At 42.3% G+C, this 22158-nt stretch overlaps 2 protein-coding genes across 36 annotated transcripts in view; one reads left to right on the top strand and one right to left on the bottom strand.

Annotated features, from left to right (window-relative positions):
* Positions 1-12367, top strand: part of LOC106020188 (M1-specific T cell receptor alpha chain) — a 67735-nt gene extending 55368 nt beyond the window's left edge. For 33 of the 35 annotated variants that reach the window (XM_072028920.1, XM_072028921.1, XM_072028906.1 and 30 more), the window contains exons 2-5: positions 9305-9574; positions 10020-10067; positions 11261-11367; positions 11800-12367. In XM_072028920.1, the coding sequence (XP_071885021.1) occupies positions 9305-9574; positions 10020-10067; positions 11261-11367; positions 11800-11805 (431 nt within the window). In that variant the 3' untranslated portion in view covers positions 11806-12367. Of the gene's footprint in view, positions 1-2066; positions 2161-9125; positions 9175-9304; positions 9575-10019; positions 10068-11260; positions 11368-11799 lie in introns of those variants that run through there. The other 2 variants (XM_038168921.2, XM_072028919.1) reach the window with 2 other exon arrangements.
* A 4226-nt stretch (positions 12368-16593) lies between these two features.
* DAD1 (defender against cell death 1) lies at positions 16594-19834 on the bottom strand. Its single transcript, XM_027445275.3, has 3 exons — positions 19535-19834; positions 17346-17496; positions 16594-16794 (listed from the first exon to the last, which is right to left on the bottom strand). Exons 1-2 carry the CDS (start codon positions 19782-19784, stop codon positions 17366-17368), a joined length of 381 nt encoding a protein of 126 aa, XP_027301076.1. The 5' UTR covers positions 19785-19834; the 3' UTR covers positions 16594-16794; positions 17346-17365.
* Between the last annotated feature and the right edge of the window lie 2324 nt (positions 19835-22158).

The following is a 22158-nucleotide window of genomic DNA, read 5'->3' as shown; positions in this document are numbered from 1 at the left end:
CATTTTTTTCTAGGCAGAGAAACAGTGAACATTGGCTCCAAATTCCAAATTCACAACTGCAAGTAGACAAGACTGTTTTTTCCAAAGGCTGGTTTTTTTTTTTTTTTTTTTTTAATGAAATGAGATGCTAAAGTAAGGGCATTTTTTTCCTTCTGAATTTAGAATAATCTGTAGGAGAAGATGAAAAATATGGAATATCTGCTGTTGTGCTAGTGAATGTGTCATTGAGGGCAAACAGATATGCAGTTGTCTTCTCCACTTCTCTTGATAGTTGGACTGTTACCTTCATACACTAAGTCAGTGCTCACAGATCTTGCTGTTTGTGCTAGAACTGGATAAACACTATGTGACCTCTTGATCTGGTGGTCAATGCTGCATTATTCCATTGCATCCAAAATGTGAGGATTTTGTGTCATGCAGGTATTACCTCTATTAAGTCTCAGCAAGAATGGCCTGAAAAAGACATAATGCTCTCTATTATCTTGTCTTATCTGTAAAATATTGGTGTTAGTAACTATTCATATTTGCTTAAGAAAGTAAGAGACAAAATGATCTCTGACTTGTAGATTGAGAAGGAAACAAAGAATTTGGCTTGGAAAGTATGTTTTTTTTTTGTTGTTGTTGTTTTCTTTCCATGTATGCTTGTGTGGGAAGCTTCATATCACTATATGAATACTGGGTCAGGAAATAACTTCATTTTTGGTAAAGGTATAAAACTGTCATTAAAGCAATAAGTATTTGGACCATTGCATGGAAAAATGATGACAATGGGAGTCCAGTTGTCTCAGCGCTTGTTAATAGCTAGATAATCATTATGCTGTAATGAACACACACAATGTTCTTCAGCAATAAAAGATGATGAGGAAGTAAAGAAGGATGGGTGGGAAGACCCAGATACTGAGAAACCATATGCAATGACTAATAGCAGGCATTATATTTCAGATATAACAAAGGAATCTACATACAGTGTTCCTTGCTAACTAAGGAGTAGATACTCCAGTCTCTGACACCTGAGGTGACTGTATTCATAGCCAATTATTCCCATGCATGTGAACATAGGGAAATGTATTTGGCAAAAAGAGGCTGGAGAAGATCTGTGGAAATGTGTCTAGGTGTCAATAGCTTTTCTCAGAGGTAGAGACATGGCTGAAAAGATTATCCCATGACTTCTCCATGTTGCTTGCCCTTCAACACCTACCTAGCTGAATGAAGAGAGCCATTTTGTAAGGACCTGTCACACAGTGCTGATTCTGGAGGATGGGGAAAATATACATGGGGGAGTGGAACAAAACTTCTCGTTGCACCAGGTGAGCTGTCTGATCACTGTTTCAAGAGGGACTCATAACAGGGGATACTATAATATGACTTTAAAAATAATGGTACAGTGGCTCTGTAGAGAAATTTGGGACGTTATACTATTCACTGGAAAGAAGTTGGAGACTTTCTATTTAATCACTGTGCACTAGAAATGCATCTATTCTGGGGAAAGAAAGCAAGTTGAAAATGAAAAAACAAACAAACAAACAAGTGAAATACAAGAACAGAGATGTGAAAAAATATAATGGCCTTTGCTGAGTGGTGCAGGTTTGGGTTTGTCAGGGATGGAGGTGGCAGGGCAATTGCCTTGTGGCTCTTCCTTTAGGTGTTAATGAGACTACAGTGTGAGGAGGAAGAAGAATGAGTAAAGGGCACAGAAGTAAGAAAGAATGCATGCCAAGTGTGTGGGGTGAGAAATTAAAGGAATATAAGGATAAGTGCTCATAATCTGTGTTCCATTCCTGTTTCTTGAGACACTAGGACAGGGATGGATACAAAACTGCAAATGGTCAGAGTTATTATTCATTGTGTAGGACTATATCTTTCTTGGAGTTAGCAGTAGATACGACATGTGAAGCAAACATGATAGTCTGTGACATATAGGAGAAGAATCTGGTCCAAGATACTAATACTGTTTTCATGGCACTTCCTTACAATATATAACCTGGAAGAAAAACTGAGTCTCATGGTCTATTGAAGCAATCAGGGCAGAGAAAAGTTATTTACATGGACTGGGGTTGATAGGAGTGTACAAAGATTTTTGCTATGGCAAACAACACAGTGTGTCTCTGGATACCTACAAGCTAACCTTTGGAGATGGAACAAGGCTCATGGTAAAACCAAGTAAGATCTCGGAGTTGTTTAGCGGTCCACCTGAAAAAAATTAAATGTTCACTAAAAGAGTAATGAAATGCAGTTCAGATGCATGTTGTTGCCCAAAAGTAATGATAATGAACTCACAGTTACTATAGTACCTACTGGATATTGTAGGAAGATAGAGATGGTCCTCAGTGCATTTATTAATTATTATGATAGTTGCTTGAATTTGGAGACATACTACACAATATTAAGGAATGAAATTTTAATAAATAAATCTTTCCTCCTTTGAATATTGTGTATGCGTATACTCATAACTGACAAACTTGTTTGAGCATTTTAATCAGAAAACTCAAGTTTTTTTTGTTTGTTTGTTTTTGTTTGTTTGTTTGTTTTCATTAGTAATTAAATCTCAAGCAAATTTTCAAGTACTGTAGATTTTTCAGGAACTTTTTACTTAAAAAAAAAAAAAGCTATTTAAGAAAAAAAAATACTTCTGGAGAAAGACTGTCAAGACTTTTTTTCCTCCTTCTCCATAGGAAGAGAGTGAAAAGAATTAAAAATAGTTCACCTGTGTCTCAGATATTATCTCTGCTTTCTCAGAAGTTAAATCTCATTTTCTACTTGGGATGGAGAGCAAACTTAATTATGGTCTAGGTTTTGCAGGAAGAATGAGAGTGTGGTGTCACTAATTATTGGATTTTGTTCAGATATTAAGTAATGAATTAATTATGATCTCATTCTCAATTTAATTTGCAAGCTCCTTAGCAACAGGAACCTCCTATGGACTGTGTTCTTTAAGGAGGGATTCTGGGCTTGACATTAACCAGTGAGTGAGGTTAGAATGCATTTTGATCCAATATCCATTTTTATATGAATGCATTTTTCTAGTTATATAGAACCTGGTATACAGAGCTTTCACCATACTTAGCCAGTTTTTGTCAGGTAAAACTAGCTAATCCTACAAACCGGGAGCATACATTTGGACACTGACAGTTAAATTACCCAAGTTTGTCTCCAACTGCTCAACTGCTTTCTTGTTGTGATATTCGCTTCCCCACTTCCTACTCCCCCCCCCCCTTTTTTTTTTTTTTAGCTCAGATGCAAACATCCATGAATTCAAGTTCTGATATTTAATGTTTCTGCATTTTTTTCAACTCTTCTCACAATAGTCATATTATCCAGGTTCTTCTGATATCAAGGGCAATTTGGGTTGTCTCTGGTTCTTAGCCGTGTTCACAATGTAAAACCTAAGAATTTCCTGAATACATACTGAAAGCTCAGTGATCGATGGTAGAACAATTTCCCTTCCACAAAGAAATTACATATTAAAAAGCATAATTTCTGCTTAAAATCTAAATGGCAAATTTGCTCTGACATCACTCTTGATTAATCTAGATGGCAAATCCAAGAGAATGTGATGATGAAGTTTATACTACGCCATCAGTCACTAGGTGAACTGTGAAGTAAAAGTATTTACTTTTGAGAGATGAATCTGGTGACAGTGAGACAAAGTAATTGAGGAATGAGGTGAAGAACAGATTTGTGATGCATGTGGTTTTCTGGAAGCAACCGGATAAATATGATATAGGGGAATATTAAAGAAGAGGAGTTTGAGAGTTTGAAAGGTGCAGTACATGATAATAGTGCTTCATAAAGGGAATGTGAAAAGAAGGTCAAAGGGAAGTAAAGTCCTAGATAGGTGGTTCTGTCTAACTATACCAATAAATGGGATTTCCTTTGGTGGAATATTTCATAGATGAAGGTTCCATTCAATGCCACTCTGGATATTGTAGAGGTCTGTGCCGTTGTGTAACTACGGAGGTGGTTACAAATTTACATTCGGCTCTGGGACAAGACTTCTGGTTCTGCCAGGTACATTCATCCTGATTTTTTGCCTAATTTGCAAACTAGTTGTTGTTACACATTAAAATCTGGGAAATGGCAGCTCTCAAATTTATGGTAGCCAGAGGTTTCACCCTAACTGGCTGAAGTTATTCCAAGGCGGCTGTCCAAGAATTATTCTTTGTGCTTACAATGATCTTCATTCAATCGCATTCCTATAATAAGCTAAGACAAAGACCAGTTTTGGTGTTCTGTCAAGTCACATGCATTTCTTCTGTTCTAAGGGTAAATCCATTTAACTTCCATTGGCTTCAAGCAAAGTCATGGATTATGTGTCTGGTGTACAAGTGTTGAAATAGAAGAATGGCTATAATACTTAGAAAATACCTACTTATTGTGACTATCACCATTTTATCTGGTCTTTACTTTTAGCAGAATCCCATCAAGGAACAATATACTCATAACATTTTTAAATATTAGTGTTGGAATGGGAACTGAGCTGTCTTTTAGCTGGTTACTGTGATATAAAGATATGGTGTTATCCACACATTCTGCAAGTGTACATGACTGGGACTTGAATCCAGATTTATCAAGTTGTAACAGCTACAAGTCCATACTTAATCCTTACTTCTGCTATTACTTATCTTACTAAGTGAGGGTGTATGAATCCTGATCTGGTAAGATTTAGAAGGCTCAGATACTTTTTTCGCTGTGAGGTTCTAAGATCTGGATAGGATCTCAGTGTGCTGTTAATTCCAGGGAGAAGATAACTATGAGTACAGTCAAAGGATTTCTTGTAAAGTTTTCCTGGATAAATAAAAGATAATTCCTGTAAATTACGGGGGTGAAGAAGGATACAAGCTGACATTAGGAAAGGAACCTTGCTGATGATCAAACCAAGTGGGTAACAAACAGTGAAATATTAAGGAGAAACATTGGACTGACAGGAGATGGTCCTAATTACATGGCACACTGAACAGGGATTTTAGGTGATATTACTGATGGAAAAAAAGCATATTATTCTACTATTGTCCCACAAAGTGCAATAAACAATTCTAACCAATGAATGAGTGATTTTTCACTTTATCCCTCTGTTCCTGATTATTTTGTTTTAGATTTCTGTGGTACTTTTAGAGTGACTTAAATCAATGTGCTTAGCTACTGCTCCCTCAAGTTATTCTCTGCTCTAGAATGGCTGTATGATCTGATTGGCAGTATGAGTTGGGAAAGTCTGTCTACATTTTTGTAGTGATTGGCATCAGTGTGCCAATCAGGGATATGTGAAACTGGCATTTGGAGCTGGCAGCCAACTTCTTGTTATCCCAAGTAAGTTTCAGCTTTCTGTATCATATTAACACTGGGATTGGTAATTACTTTTAGGGTAGGTGGACTAAGGATTACATGGAAGCACGTTCCCAAATTATTTTAGACTTCCCCTGATGAAAATCAGTTGGAATAGAGGTGCTGCCTTGGAATCCAAGGATTGCTTGAGTATGGTGTGGCTGTGAACTGCTGCAGAAAAGACCAGCTAGAGAAGACTGTCATATTTTCTATGGTTTTCTGTTGCTGAAGATTTTACACAGGCTTAGTAGTCACAGCATAGTGCAGTCATGCATAGAGAGCTGCAACACATTTTACATGCTGCCAAATGCTGCACAAGAAGTTTAACACATTTACAGACTTTCTGGCTACTAATTTCAGACTTGATTTGTGCATCTTTAAAATAATAATTATATGGTGTCTGGGGGTTATTCTGATTAGTGGCCTAAAAATTGGATTTTCTAACTCAGCTTATGTCAATATTTGTTAGTTTTAAAATGCAAAAGTGAAGTCCCTTCCATATTGATATAAACTGATACTGCAGTGTGAAGTCAGTTATTAGAAAAGGGACTGAACTTCTTGTGATGCTTTGTAAGTCTTCGTCCTTTTCTCAGTAACATTTCAAAATGCTTTAGAAACCTGAGAATACATAATGAAGTTTCATCTAACTTTGTGCGTCATCTTCTAGTAGAAAGTTTTCTCACATATTTTGGATGAGCAGCCATTGAAATATGCACCTGGTAGGCAAGAATTTATTGCGAAGGGTTAATATTGAGTGGAAAACTGAAAGATACAGTATGTTTGTCTTTAGAAGAGGGACTAGATTACAAATCAGCTCAGGTGAGTAACATCTGGAGGACAGGCTATGAAGATGGAAGCAGTGACTACCAGTTTGTGTTTCTAAATAGATCTATTATGGAAAGATATTATGGAGTCGTTTTGGAGGATGAACATAGCCTCTAGATGAAGAGGAAAGGGACTAGAGAAGGCTGAAAGAAAATGAAACCAGGATTATTTCTCAGCTTGCTAGGCAAGACAGAGTAGGAGCCTGGGAATACTGCAGACGAGAGCATCATCAATTTCTTAGGCTAGTGTCATCAGCATATCATTGACCTTAACTTTGGAGTCTTGTAAGACAGTTTGAAGGTTTATGCAGTAAATATGAAAAGGAAAGTATTAGCCTGACAGGGCTAACATTGTTACACAGAAACCGGTCTACATTTTTTCCTTAGATTGAAGGGAAAAATTCAGACACCCCTGGTTTCATGTTGAAATCATAGTTTCACATTGCATCAGGAGTAAATTTCCCAGGTGACTTACACTATGTTATTTTAATGATTTGAACTCAGTGTCTGGGATATCAGAGCTAGGAGAGTAATTTTTGGAAATGGCACAAAGCTATCTATCTGTGATCCCAAATAAGTTATCTGATTAAAAGTGAATTAAATAGAGTGATTAAATAGAGTGATTAGGGAAGGTTATTATTTAGGTGTGAAATACACATCTGTATATGAGGCATCCACAAATATAAGATTGAAAATTCTTCTGACTCTCTGGTAACAACATAAAAAATTATCTTCTACCTGTGTTTAGGCAGGGATTTTTGGCTGATTTTCTTACTTACTAAACAAATCTTTTTTTTTTTTTTTTTTTTTTTTTTCCTGATACTACATGTATAGTTATTCTCTAATTCAATAATGTACTTGTTTGGACTTGACATTTGATTTTTTCTTCCAGAAACTACTCTAGAATATAAAATTGAAAACAATTTCCAACAGTTAAAATTCATGCTGGCTTTGAAAGAAAAGGCCTGAAAAGTATATGGTGAAAATGACAGAGGCTCTCAGGAAGTTAATGAGCAGCCTCTTCAAGTCTTCATGTTTTCAAAGACAATTATTACACAGATGGGATAAGCCATTGCATTCACTTGTGAGCTTTAAATGATCAAAGACTCTCTGTCAAATTAATTCCAGTCTGATCAGCAATTGAGAGAGTCTGCAAGGGAATGGGTAATTAGATAATTCTCTATACACAATAGCGTGTTAAACCAGTTCAGGATTTCTAATGCATCCTGTTTGGAAAAAGAGGCATAGGTCTTCGTCTGAAGACCTACGTTGGAACAGTCTTCTACTGCTCTCTCCCTGAAATCTCCCGATTTCTGGAGTTGGCTATCTGAGTAGACTGGGCGGGAATAGTACTCAGATAGCTCCTGTTCTTCCACACAGAAGATATCCTTCAGTAAGGATGAAATTAGGCAGGGTGGACAGCTCAGAATATCATCATTCTCAATATTTTCTGCAAATAAAGGTAATAGACATCAATACAACGTTTCCAACATATCCACCAACACATTAAGACAATGACATGAAACATATCACAGTGCTGCGGTTATAATAGCTTATATTTACCAAGACTGCTATCTGCAGACTTTCATAACGGTGAGCAAATATGCAAAGGAATGTATTGGGAAAAAGCCTCCAGTTACGGAACAAAGTGAGCAACCTCTCTGAGCAAGAATGAGAAATGAGCATTTTGCAAAGTTGGTGCTGAAGCTGCCAGCAGAAACAGATGTGCTTTTCATAATCTGCTCAAGATAAAAGCATAACAGAGATAGTGAGAAAAAACAAACAAACAAAAAAACAACAACACTAATTTGGAGAGTGGTGCATAAGTAGCTCTTCAGAAAGCAGAGCACTCAATATGAGAGAGAAGAACATCTATCAGTTCCTCTTTTCTTTTGTATCCCTGTACTCCATGGTAATGATATATCCTGGTTCATCTGTATTATTATTATTATTATTTTAAACAGGAGTCTCCCATACAGCTTTTTATCTGACTCTGCACTGAAATTTATTTTCAAAAGAATAACTGTATTGCATGGGGATTATTGGGGCAGGTGAGTTGAGCTGGGGAAGTCAGAGTATACACTAGACCATATTCTGCACTGCTGGGAAAGAGACAGTCTCATTGGGTTTTTCAAAGCCTGGACAAAGCCCGTACAGATGAACTGCAATTCAGGAGAAGACTCAGAGAAAAATACCACTGGGCTTTGTGGATAAGGTTTTTCTGAGGTGGTATTAATAAAGTACAGACATTTCTTTAAGATGCTGCCAGCTGGCAGTTGAACAGATCAGAACAGTTTCTCTCGGTGGAACAAGAGCCTGTGCTTGGATAAGATTTTGAGGTGGTTTCTAAAAGCCAAGATTTTAGTCTACATTTCCCCAGAGGGAAGAAATTAAAACTTCTTCATGTGGGACTAATCTATCTTTGCTATTTCTACAATACTTAACAGTGTGGTGTGAGAGCAGGGACTAAGCAAATGTTAATCTAAACTCTGAACCTTACCCAGTAACCCTTTCTCAGTTACAGATGTGGTATGAAGCTCAGGTTCAAACTTGTGGTCATAGAGTCCAACAGAAAATGCATTCAGAGGGCTACTGAGAGACCCATATTTACATGTTGGCTACAGTATCTCTTTAATGATGTTTTACTTGTTCATCACTAGAGTACTGCAATACTATTAACATTTTATTATTATGATTACTCCTCCCCAGACACATAACTTCTCATAGCAGTGAAGCAATAAGAGAGAGAGTGCTCTCTGCCCGTTCCCAGAACACATCCCCCAGTGCATTCAGGCCAAGACCCTAAAGGAATCCCAGGCTGCAGAGTAGAGTTGAACAAGCTGTTACAGAGAGGAATGCCTAGGTTAGATATCAACATCTAGGCTGTGGGTGGCCACATGAGTATCATTTGAGATGCTCTAAAGATCCTGTCTGACTCCCCATCTGTGGCTCTCAGACAGCATAAGTCTCATGTAGCTCCTGCATTACCTACTACGGATGCCTTCATTTTCTATAGATGTCCTAGCGCAAGGTCCTTATGATCAATCTCCCAATGGAGTGACCATCATGTAGTGACCTCTATACTTATGTCTGTACATCAAGATTCAAAGAACTATGACTGTGTAATCTCACCTAATGTCTCTTCTATTCTCCACTTTCAGAGGTTGTTCCATCTCCTTCGGTCTACAGGCTGACCGCTAAAGATGATGAGGATTTGGAAATGTGCCTTATCACAGATTATGCCCCTGAAAACCTTAAGGTTAAACCAAACTCAGATGATAGAAAGACTGAAGCTGTTGTGGAGGTGGCAACATCCGAGAATAAACAGGAAGCAAGCTACCTGACAACCTACTGGGCCAATAAAAATGAAATGGAGTGCGGTGCAGAGGACAAGAAAGCTGGAAAATTAGAAGGAAAGGATCCTAAAAGCGGTAATGTCACTGTTGGATGTGCATTCAGGGTTAGAGGCAATCTGGTCTCTGTCTCTCCAGTATGAACAGGACTTGTTCACATCTCCCAACCCTGCAAGCAGTACTGAACTATGCTCCCATGCTCTAGAGGAATCTTGTCTTGTTGCATCTCTTTTCTTTTGCCTTCTTGGTAGAAACAAGATTAAAGCTCAGTAGGCTGGTACAGTCACAACAGAGAGATTTCAAAATCATGCCATGGGGGATATAAAGCTTGAAATTCTTTTGTCTGGTGGGACACTAAACTTTAGATCATATTAAATGCTAACCCTGAAAATAGCAGACATTAATATTTATTGGATGGTTTTAAGGCTAGAAACTATAATTCAGTTCTTCTAAGTAGAGACATCTTTATGAACTTCTGAAGTCAATTCCTGTTATTAATTAAATATATTGTTACTATTTGCAGGTGCCAGCACTGTCTGTGTAACAGGGATGTCACCACACTTCAAGACAGGTATGAACACAATATTTTAGGAGTAAAATTTAATTAAAGGAACTGTCTTCCTCCTCCCTCCCCCCCCCTTTTTTTTTTTTTGAATGTTCCCTGTTTTCAGAATTCCTGTTGGAGCAAAAATCAAACACTGGGAATTTTCTAAAGGGCTACACAGGATTTAAATACAAAGGCTGGAAGTCATTGGGTTGATGTAGACTTCCAGATCTGAATCGGTAATTTAAAGTGACCTCTGTAGCTGGCACCTACATGGTCTTGCAAGGTGTTGCCAAACAGACACTGCTCACCCTATAATGGTTTAAGGCACAGATACATCAGCTTCACTGAAAGTCTGCTGCATTTCAGATTTCAAAAGAGCTGTTTGTATTTTTGTGTGTGCAAACGCCTAATGAGCCAAAAGATAAGCAAGTGGTTTCTGCAGTATGCGTGCACTGAGCAGGCTCTGCTTCAGCTTGTGGCTATGGGAGTATGCTACGCTGCACTGGAGCCCAAGCAATTGCTGTTTGTGCTAGTTCAAAGGACCTGAGCCTGCCTCTGCTCTGCTCTAGCCTTGTTTGCAGAATAGCTGTACTTTTGCAAATATGCAGCCTTGCTGAAAGAGAGGGAGAGGAAAAACAAAACGAGAGGAAAAAAAAAATAAAAAACCACCAAAAAACAGTTAGCCAAATGTTTCCAAAACACTACTTCAGAAAAATACTCATCAGTAAACTTGGCTGATTTGACAAGTTTTTCAGAGAGGTTTTCAAATGACTTTTTGATAATAACTCCTTGCTTTTCCAATATAGAACAATATTTTTTTTTTCTGATGAAAATGACTTTGTAACTATGAATAACAGAACATTCAGATAGACTCTTTTTTCTATGGATAAAATTTAACTTGTTTTCCTACTGCCCTCTTAGAAAATTGGGAGAGGAAGGAGGAACTCTTCCTGCATCTGTGGTTCATAATACGCTGTTATTTAAAAACAACTAGATGGCTAGCAGTCTTCCTTACTGGAGAATTAATGTTTGCTGAATGAAAGCCTGGCCCTTGAAACAGTCTGTCAGTGAGGTAGTCCTGCTCACTGTCTCATTAGGTGTCCTATAAGCTAACTCAACCATGCAAAGTAGAACAGCTTCATTAAGAAGTATTTTCATGTCTGTCTGGAAGTCAGGATGTCCCAGTGCTCTTGTGACTCTCATTCCTGGTTTTACAGATGAAAACCTGAACATGCTGTCTTTCACACAGTTGGGCCTGAAAATAATTTTAATGAAAGCAGTAATTTTTAATGTGGTGATGACAATCCTTATGTGGAAGAAAAAAGTGAGTATGCAAGGGAGGTGGTAAGACCTCTGACAGAAAATACCTGTATCAGTTCATTAGCTATGAATGTTCCCTCTGTATTTTACATATTCTGTTCATACACCTTTTATCTATCACCAGTAAAATCCCTCCAATTCTTTACAAGTCATTACTTGGACCTATCATTGTTTTCTCCACTACATGAGTCTATTTACCCTTCCTTATCCACACACAAATTTAACTTTTGTCTTCTTTCTAGACATCTCTCTCTCCTGTTCCTACAACCTTTTCTTCCCTTGTCTGCACTCATCCATCAGATTCATCACCTGACCATTCTCCAGCAGTGAAAGTTTGATGGTCATTGACTTTAAGACCTAATATGTTGCTTCAGATCTACAATTATGTAGTTGTGACTGTACCCCAAATTTAATATACCTTTATTTTTTGTTACAGGAATGAATGTAACCAGTGAAGACATAAGTACCAAAAAAATCTGCTGAGAATCTTTACAGAAGCATCGGGTGCAAGAGGGAACACAGACCAGCGTTCCTGTTGCAACAGATATCACATTGTGTTTTCTGTACATCAAAAAAGTCATTATAGTCTAAATTGCTTTATTTGCATTTTTAAAAGCTACGCAGAGATATGCTTACAATTCTCAGCATTGTGCTCTCCCACAGATCTGATTCATTTAGCATGATGATGACTTTTTTTTTTTTTTTTTGGCTGAAGAGCAGATTGCTTCTCAGAGTATTCATTTGCAACTGAAATGGCAAAGGGAGTCTTAGTCAGGGTGCTATGCACCATTTCTTTTCTGACTTTTGCTGTCCGAGCAAGGTGTTCCTCCCTCTAACCCCACCCCATCCCCCCCAAAAGAAAAAAAAATGCTGCTAGGTCTCCCAGAAGTCCTTAAATTAGTAAAATTCTTGCTTCTCTATCACAGAAGAATGCTTTTTGCCATTTTTTTAAAGTCCACATGGCCTTTGGATGCTATTAAATAATCATTACCAATAATAAGAAACTTGTTTGTCTTTTGTATCTCTTGTTGGAGGAATTTGTTTTGCCCTTCAGATGAGTTTTAGGATCAGAGATGGCCTTTGGGGTGAAGGAGGGAAGGGGTGCCAGGAAGAGCAGAACACAGCTTAGCCCCCAGGGACTGCTTGCAATAATGGGCTTGATCCACACCTGAGGAGCATCTACAACCTCCCTTTTCAGGACATCCACTTCCCTGCTGTGTTGGAGGAGAATATCATGGCTGGCTTAGAGGTGTGTGTGGGGGAACAGAAGTGTGCACATCCCCTCCAAACCTAGGCACTGTGCTATGTGAAGACAATGGTGAAATACAGCTTTCCAACAGTGAGAGGACTAGGAAGTGGACCAGGTTCCTGAAGGCAGTTGTCTACTCCTATGGGAAGCACAGCAGTCTGTAATATCCTGCCCCTAAATGTCCTCTGTTCTCAAGTTTCATGGTAGAACAAGGTATCTGCTTTGCATTAATGACATTACTGACATTGGTCTGAGTCTCCAAATTCGGGCTCTCAAAGTCAAGACTGGAAAGACTGTTCTCCTGTGACAACGGTCTCTCCATATTCTAAAGCAGCAAAGATTCCTCTGGAGAAAGAGACAAGAAAGGTGCTTGGAAGGAAACATAACCTCCCTGCAAATCTTGAGCTTTGCTTGTACCTCACACTAAGCCCAAACTAAGTGGTAGGGAAAAGCCTTGCTATGCTGGGTGGCATGATTCGCTCTTAGAATATTTCTCACCTCAGTGGATTCACAGCCATTACAAGGACCTCTGATTTTGGGAAGGTTCCTACTTAAATGCATTTAGTCAAAAGTCCTGGTGCTTCATATGTTAAGGGCCTCTCTGTGCAGATGGTGTTAGCACTCCTGCCATGGTATCTGAATCCACAGTTCCGAGCAGCAGCAAAACAAAGTCTCCCCGAGCTCCTGCTGTGGTGCTGCCACCTGACCACTTTGTAGATGGCCTGTTGCTGGGTGACCATTACTGACCTCTCCTGTCCAGGAACAACTTCCAATATTGCAGGTCTAAAACTCTGATTATCTTATAGAAGAGATGTTCAGGGACTCATTTGTTTGACTCCTTGACAGAACAGTCATTCTCATTTTTAACCAGCTGTAAAAAGCCTACAGCTATTTAAATCCCAGCCATGCCTTGAACATTGCATTTTGCTTATGATGAAAGCTGCTGCATCACAGAGAAACAGCACTCAATGAAGCTGCCTAAACCATTTCTGAATTACAGAGCAGGACCAGTACCATGTTCACACATTTCCAATTGACTAACCTCATTCTAAAACCTTTAGGGATGTGGAAAATAAATTCTCCACACTCCTTTACCTTTAACATCACTTTAAAAAATATTAATATTTGTCTCAAATCTTTTGCATTGCATTTCAAACCCTTTCCTAGCTGTAAGGTGAGGGGATGAGCATATAGCTAAAGCTGTGTTTTGACTGAAGTGACCCTTAACATGTGATCTCCAAAGCACTGAATTTGTAGGTCTCGTTCAAAGATGCTCTCTGAGATTAGGGTTTTGATCCTCTCCCACCACTGATGCTTACACCCTTTCCCCCGTGTGGTTTCTTGTTTATTTCAAGAAAGAAAAACCACAGTGCAAAGCAAAAGCAGGAAATAACATGGTAAGTAACAGGATGTGGAAGAGGGGGTCTCATGGCCCATTTGGGGCAGGAAAGGACAAACCACTAGTTCCATGACGCCAGTGCTGAGATCTGGGTCACCTTTTGATACTCCCCTACACCTTACCGCAGAAACCTCTTCCTCTGTAAAGTAGAGTGCAAAACAGGGGTTGGGTGCGGGGCGGGCAATGCTAGTGTGGCACGTGGCAGGGAGGAGAAGCATGTGAAATAGGACAGCAGACGTTAGACCACAAACCAAAGTAGAATGAGGTTAAGACACCCTCCCTTCCTGCCCCCTCACTGTAACCTTATCTTGGGTGTGTGGAGGGAGTTCTGGGTACAACAGGAAAGACTGAGCTATGCAGAGCACAGGAAGGGGAGAAAATAAATAATTGGGGGGGGGGGGGGGGGGAGAGGGGAGGAGGGAAGGCAGCAGCAGGGAAAGATCTTACAAGCATATAAGATTTCAGAATGTGCTGATATGATACATCTCTGCACCCTCTTATACAGGCAGTGACCCAATGCACGAAAATCCTTCCACTTCTGACCCAAAAGACAAAGGCGGAACATGGCAGAGGCCAGAATCTTCTCATATTGGCAGAGAAGATGGTGCCATGGTCCACCTACGCCCTCCTCCTCTGTGCCAGCTGCTGCCCCCTACTATCTACTGATGGGTAGGACATGAATTTGTATCTTTTCTTGGGATCTTGTTGGAGAAAACACCCTGCCCTGTGCTTCTCATCCCTCACTAAACATAGCCCTATATAAGAAGCAACTTTCTTTCTTGCCCTTTTCTACATAGTCCACAAGGACCTCTGGTATCATCTTTCTAAGGAGCAGAGTTTGAAGACACATACAGATTTGTTGAAGCTCATTCAGGCATGGAAGTACCTCTAATAGAACTTGAAATCTTGGGCTAGTTTATGGTAACTAGAGGCACTGAAAACCACTAAAACTCAGAGAAAAAAAAAAGAAAGAAACCCCACAGAAGGTTTCTCTCTTTACACCACCATGTACTGGCCACAGGAGGGCCCCAGCCTCAAGCTCTCCCTGAAGCCAAAGCATGGGTAGACCACTGCAGAGACCCCACAGGGAGGCACTCGTGCCTTGCGAACAGCAGCAGCTGCTCCAGTACGTTCCCTGCGCGCGTTCCTCCTTCTGTGAACTCGTTGGCTCTGTCTGCCACGAGCCTGTTTCAGAGAGGGCTCTTACAGGAAAAAGAGCCCAGTAGCTCATTTACAATTCCCACATGCTTTCGAGTATTCTGTGATCCCCATCACCCTAACATCAGAACATAGTTGGTATCATCACCATAAATAAGCCCAGCCTAATGCCTGGGGGGCTGTGGGTCAGAGCTGGCATGAGTTGTTCCCACCACAGACCCAGACAACACCCTTCAAGACAGTAAAGACCCTGCTTCCTCATACCTGACTACTCAGGACTATTTGGAGGCCCGTACATCACACTTCTACTGTTTTAATGGCTGCAGCACAGCTGGAAATGCTAGATGGAAAAAGGTGGTAAACAGGTGCCATAATCCAGTGCTGAGATGTTGAAGCTATTGAACCCCATGTTTTAACTCCTGGATGCCAGCAGTCAAGCATTCCTTTGTAACATCATCTTGTATGTGTTTTTGCTACTGTTTCAGCTGCTGACCAGACAAGACAAGCATGGGGCAGGATCAGTAAAATGACAGAGCCTCAAGCTTGAAGGTAACTCGGGTTAATTCTTCATCCAACGATCAGGAAGGAATAGCTAGAGCTAACATCCTACCCTGTGCCTATAATTTGATTATCACAGGGATCTAATTTCCATCACAACTAAAAAGCAATTGGCTTCAACCAGATGCTAGCTGAGGCTTGAGAAGGCAATGCTCGAGGCCTGGGGCCATTGAGATTAAACATTTCACAGTACCTCAAAAGAGAAAAGAATTTCAAGATTCAATCTGAGGAAAACCTTCTCCATTGAGCTAGGACAGCTCAAGTGCAGCTCTGTCCCAGACACTGACACAGCCTAGCAGCCCCTTCCAGCATCCTTGGGTTTATCAGCAATTCAGGTTGCAGAAAAACTAACTTTGTCTTAGGGTGGTTGTATTACTACCAAGCCATAGTGAGCCTGTAAGCCCAGTTGGTGCATCAAGCTGTGCCCCATGTGATGCCGAGGGATATGGGAGGGCCCATGGGAATCACAGAATGGCCTGGGTTGAAAAGAACCTTAAAGATCATCTAGTTTAAACCCCCATGCACTGGGCAGGGTTGCCAAAATGGATACAGGTGGGGATGGCTGAATGACACCCCCAGCTTCCTTCCGTTCATCTCTAACCACAGTCTAAACAAAGTTTTCTGCAGCTTTGAAGCCTGGGGTTGTGTTGGCAACATACTTTCCATAAGATAAAGGCCAGATGACATCTGTGTTTCCATGACAACTTGCTTCCAGTTTCCCCCAGAAACTGGGGCACAAAATAAAAGCCTAGGGGGTAGAGAGGGAGAAATGGAGAGAGAGAGAAGGAGGGAAAAACAAGAAGCCATGACTGAGGGAACTTGGGCATAGGAAGAAACTCTGTATTTGTCTTCAGCAAGGAAAAGTGTGCAGTACTATGAAGGGCTTTATTGAAATAAACGATTACAGCAACTGAAATGAGGCAGTAGACCCTTCCATAGGACAGTCTGTAGCAAAAACTTTACTCCCTGCTTCCCCTTCCTCACCATGGAAGCAGTTACAAGTCTGATGGGGAACAACACTTCCCTATGACAGGTTTTAACATCAGAACCCCAGAGGAATTCGAGACCTGTAAAGAGAGAAAGACAACATGAAGAATGCATCTGCAAAGGGACAGAAAATGCACCACAAGCTCCAAACAGCTTGTGGCCTCTTTGCAACTATAATAGAACATGCTGTGCACTTTCTAGCATCAAACTCTCCCTATTCTGAACATTTTTCTCTGATCTGCTGAGAAATTTCCGACTTGCACACCAGCCATACTATGGCCTCCAAATAGACAACCATCAGGGACAGATACCAGAAGTCCCAGCCCGTAGAGACCCTCCTTCAAGAAATAAAGGCGTATTTCTCATATAAAAGAGAAATATGGGTAGATTTCTGTGGCACACCTAGCTAAGCTGCCTTTTAAATGTGGAAAGACAAAAAATAAATTCACAAAATCAAAAGGCACTAAATTCTTGCTCTATAGCACTGTAGAGAAAAATGGCTTAACTGTTCCTGTCCTGGAAAAAGCCAGGAGGTACACTTCTGGTTTCACTATCTATTTTTTCCCTACTCTACAGAAATAGAGAAATCATGTGCTGGCGTTTCCCCTTCTGCGGCCCCACGGATCAGTACCTTACAGTCTCTTCAAGAGTTCAGCCAACAAAATTAATAACGACAAGATGCAGGATAGTGTTGGCAAAGAGGAAGTCGGCGAATGCCCTCTCTGGAGAAATGCCTTGGAACTCGCCTTTGTTCTGCGGGTTTATCTGGATCCGGAGGCAAACTGCATAGTAGAGAGAAAATGAGAGATCAGAGATCACAAAGAGAAGCCACGGTGGGAAGCATAGCCTTGTTGGGGCAGTCCACAGGTCGCTGTTCCACCAGCGTACAAGAAAAGTCGATTCTATCTTTCTTATAAGACAAGATCACTGCCAGGGGATTTGCATAGGGCTGATATGCAGTCAGCTCTCACACAGCACTACAGGGGATGTCCAAATGAGACCTGAGTGGAACAGGCTTATAACAGGATGGGACAGGCACAAAAATGGGGAAAGCAACACTCTACTGGGTACACTGGGCAGGGCTGCAGGGAAGAAACGTGCTTTTTAGGGTGCATTATTGGAGAGCAACATTTTTAAGCAGTCATTGCTAGGTTTTGGTTCACCATAGGATGGTTGCTACAGAAAAATATCAGTACAAGAAAGCAACCCTGCAGAAAGGGACTTGGGGATTCTGGTGGACAAAAACCTCACCATGAGCCAGCAGTGCTGCAGCCCAAGAGGCCAACTGCATCTTGGGCTGCATCAGTGGAGTAGCCAACAGGTCGAAGGAGGTTACCGTCCCCTTCTACTCTGCTCTCACGAGGCCCCACTTAGAATCCTGAATTTAGGTTTGGGGCCCCGAAAATGAGAAGGATGTGGATCTGTTAGAGCAGGTCCAGAGGAGGGCCATAAGGATGATCAGAGGATTGGAGCATCTCTCCTATGATTAAAGGCTGAGAGAGTTGGAGATGTTCAGCTTGCAGAAGAGAAGGCTCTGGGAAGATCTCACTGTAGCTTTTCAGTACTTAAAAGAGGCTTATATAAAAATTATGAACAACCTTTTGCTTATATGGATAGGACAAGGAGGGAATGGTTTTAAACAAAAAGAGGAGAAATTTAGATAAGGATGAAATTCTTCACTCAGAATTCACTCAGGGTGGTGAGGCACTGGAACAGGTTGCCCAGAAATGTTGCGGATGCCCCATCCCTGGAGGTGTTCAAGGTCAGACTGGAAGAGGCCCTGGACAACCTCATCTAGTGGGTGACATCCCTGTCCATGGCAGGGGGGAGTGAAACTAGATGATCATAAAGGTCCTTTCCAACCCACTCCATCCTATGATTCTGTGATACAAGATGGTAAAAGGGATGCTTCCCTGATCAACATGGAGAACGAGGGACACCCTGTGGCTGGTGAGGAGCTGGACTTGTGGTGCCCATGGGCAGATCCGTGCAGGCTCATCATCTGCTGAAGAGCGTCCTCTTGTGATGCACAGCATCAGGCCTGGCCCGCTGGGAGAGGTCACAGCTGAGGGTGCTCTCAAGATGCAGTAGCTGCAGGGGGACAAGCCTGGAGGTTGCCAAGAGCAGAGCTGTGTGCTTTAACGTCAACAGGGTACACCCATGGCTGCTAAGCAGCATGGAGCTCCGCAGTTTTCAGATAGCTCAGAACATTATTTTTTTTTTGCTATAGCAACTTCCAGGAATAATTGATAGAAAAATACCAAGTACCAGGACTCGACAGCTGCCAGGAGAGGCTCAGGGGCTGCTGCAGAGGCTCCCTGGGCTGCCGGGGGTCATTTGGGGATCTCTAAGGGGCTACTACAGTCAATAAAAGAGATTTGTCCATTTCAAAGAGAACTCCGAGCTCCAGGAAGCTAGGCACATTGCTTGTGGCTCTCAGGTTGCTGAGGGATCTTAAAGCATCACCATGGTGAGTGAGCAGAATCACAGAAATATAGGGGTTGGAAAGGCCCTCAAGAGATCATCGGGTCCAACCCCCTGCCAAAGCAGGTTCCCTAGAGCAGGCTGCCCAAGTAGGTGTCCAGACAGGCCTTGAATACTTCCAGAGAAGGTTCCACAACCTCCCTGTCAGCCTGTCCCAGCGCTTCGTCACCCTCACCATGAAGAAGTTCTTTCGCATATTGGTGCAAAACTTCCCGCACTCCACTTTGTGGCCATTGCCCCTTGCCCTGCCCCCACAAACCACCACTGCCAAGGGGACGCCCTGGCTGCCAGGGGAAACCGCGCAGGGGCCGAGGCGAGCGCAGGGGCCGCACTGACCGCCGAGGATGAAGCTGCCGACGGCGGAGATGAAGCCGCTGAGGAAGGAGTTGAAGGGGAAGGTGCCGACGCCGAGGCAGTAGCCGAACTGCAGCGCGCCGGTGAGCAGCACGTAGAGCAGGTAGGCGTCCAGCACCTTGAGGCGACTCGGCGTGCCGCTGCCGTACTCGGCCAGGAAGCGCCGCACCACCGAGCCCACCGAGCCCGCGGACCCCGCGCCGCCCGCGCCCGACCCCGCCGCGCCCGACATGTTGAGGTGCGGAGTGAGCTGAGCTGGCCGGAAGCAGCGCCGGGAACCGCTTCCGGGACACAGCTGAGAAGCGCAGGCGTGTGGCCTCCCTGCAGGCCTAGTTCTGCCCAGGGAAGGGCGGAAGCGAGGTGTCAGCAGACAGTGTACGCATGCGCGCCAGCACATAGAGCAGGTCGGGTGGGGGCGGGGAAGGGAGTGGGTTCTCAGCTGGCGCATGCGCTGAAGTCTTACTGAGGCCAGTGCCCTGGCGGTTTCCGGGCGCCGATGAGACCTGAAGGATATTTTAAATAACAATAATAACAATAATAATAACAATAATAACAATAATAACAATAATAACAATAAAGACAAGCCCTTGGGGAACATACCCGGGGCAGCAAGCACACGAGCCATATGGGAGCAGAGCTTAGTGATATGGTTTAGTGGAGGACTTGTTAGTGTTAGGTCAGAGGTTGGACTCGATGATCTTGAGGTCTCTTCCAACCTAGAAATTCTGTGATTCTGTGATTCTGTGAAGTGCCCAAAGATTCAGCCTACCGGAGCCATGCCTTGGTGTAGCTGAAGTGACACAAACACACTTGGCAGAAGGCAGGGGCTTCCTGCGTGCCCCTCTGCTGCTGCGGCAGCCCCTTAGTATCAGCTGTCAGAGCACCCCTGCTTGGGTGTGACAGGGAAGCTGGAATGAGTAAAACAGCAGAAAGACTTGGCAGGAAACTAATCTTTCTGGCCTCTTGAAAAGTTGCTTTTTTTTTTTTTCTTTTTTTTTTTTTTTTCCCTTCTCAAAACTAAAAGAAGCTGTCTTGTTTTGCTCTCATTTTTCTCATTTTTGCTCTCTCCATCATTGTGGTTCTTTCTCTTTTTCCAGAGGGAAGAAAAATGTAATCTAAAGAAGCCCAACCCCGAGACCTAGACATTTAATCACAACTGTTAAAAGCTAAATTAACTAAACTAAACTACTAAACTAAACTCTTGCAAGGTTAGCAATAGAGAGCACAGGTTTCTTTACCAGTCCAACCTGAAATTACCATGTTACAGCCTATTCATCCTCCTTTCTCCCAAGAATCCCCCTTTCCTCGTCATGAATTCCTTTGATAAGAAGACTGCCCATTTCCTTATTTCAAGTGCCCCAACACAAAGCCCATCAAAGACCTGAAGAAATGATAGAAGTGAGCAGGAAGACCAGCAGCAGATATCTCCAGCACCTATGCAGTCTGTGCCACCTCACAACCAAAGACACAAGCTATGATACCACTCCTGCCCTATCGACTCCTCAGCCACAAGTGACTTCACAAGCACCGGCTCAAGCCATGTGCATATGTTTTGGTTTAGGTATCGTTTTGGCTTATTCTTTTTATTATTTCTAGAATGCTCTGTAGTTGTTAAAGAATGTATCTCCTTGTAGCCTAGCTCCCGTGGTCATCACCCCTTGTTATGACGGGAAGGTAATAATAAAGTTTGTTGAGGTTGTATTTCTGGTGATTCGAATACTTAAAGTCCAATAGTCTGGTGGCCCAAGTGCAAATAAAATTGTAGTTGTAACTAGAGGCAAGTGCTGATATTTGTCATCTGTAACAAGAATCATAGAATCATTAGTGTTGGTAAAGACCTCCAAGATCATCTGGTCCAAACATCCCCCTACCACCAATATCACCCACTAAGCCATGTCCCTAAGCACCATGTCCAACCTTTCCTTAAACACCCACAGGGATGGTGACTCCACTATCTCCCTGGGCAACCCGTTACAGTACCTGACTACTCTTTCTGACAGGAAATGTCTCCTCATTTCCAACCTAAACCTCCCCTAGAGCAACTTGAGGCCATTCCCTGTACTATCATTAGCTAACTGAGAGAAGAGGCTGACCCTCAGCTGTACAACACATCCCTTCAGGTAACTGTAGAGAGCAATATGGTCTCCTCTGGGATCCTCTTCTCCAGACTAAACAACCCCAGTTCCCTCAGCTGCTCCTCACAGGACTTGTGTTCCAGACGCTTCACCAGCTTCATAGCCCTTCTCTGGACATGCTCCAGGGCCTCGATGTCCTTCTTGTAGTGAGGGGCCCAAACCTGAACACACTACTTGAAGTGCAGCCTAACCACAGCTGAGTACAATGGGACGATCACCTCCCTGGTACTGCTGGCTGCACTATTCCTGATACAAGCCAGGAAGCCATTGGTCTCCTTGACCATCTGGGCACACTGCTGGCTTACATTCAGGCGAGCATTGACCAGCACACCCAGATCCTTTTCCTCTGCACAGCTTTCCAGCCATTCTGCTCCGAGTCTGTAGCATTGCATGGGGTTGTTGTGACCAAAGTGCAGGACCTAGCACTTAGACTTGTTGAAACTCACCCACTGGCCTCTGCCCATCAATCCA

This window comes from Anas platyrhynchos, chromosome 28 (genome assembly GCF_047663525.1).
Source record: "Anas platyrhynchos isolate ZD024472 breed Pekin duck chromosome 28, IASCAAS_PekinDuck_T2T, whole genome shotgun sequence".
In the NCBI taxonomy this organism is placed as follows: domain Eukaryota; kingdom Metazoa; phylum Chordata; class Aves; order Anseriformes; family Anatidae; genus Anas; species Anas platyrhynchos.
The sequence above is the reverse complement of the archived record's forward strand: the minus strand, read 5'-3'. Positions and strand labels throughout refer to the sequence as shown.

Excerpts from the sequence above, each read along its gene's own strand:
- DAD1 (XM_027445275.3), bottom strand. The coding sequence starts at position 19,784 with ATGTCGGGCGCGGCGGGGTCGGGCGCGGGCGGCGCGGGGTCCGCGGGC. Across the intron at positions 17,497-19,534 it reads CGGCAGCTTCATCCTCGGCG|TTTGCCTCCGGATCCAGATA; the intron begins GTCAGTGCGGCC and ends TCTACTATGCAG.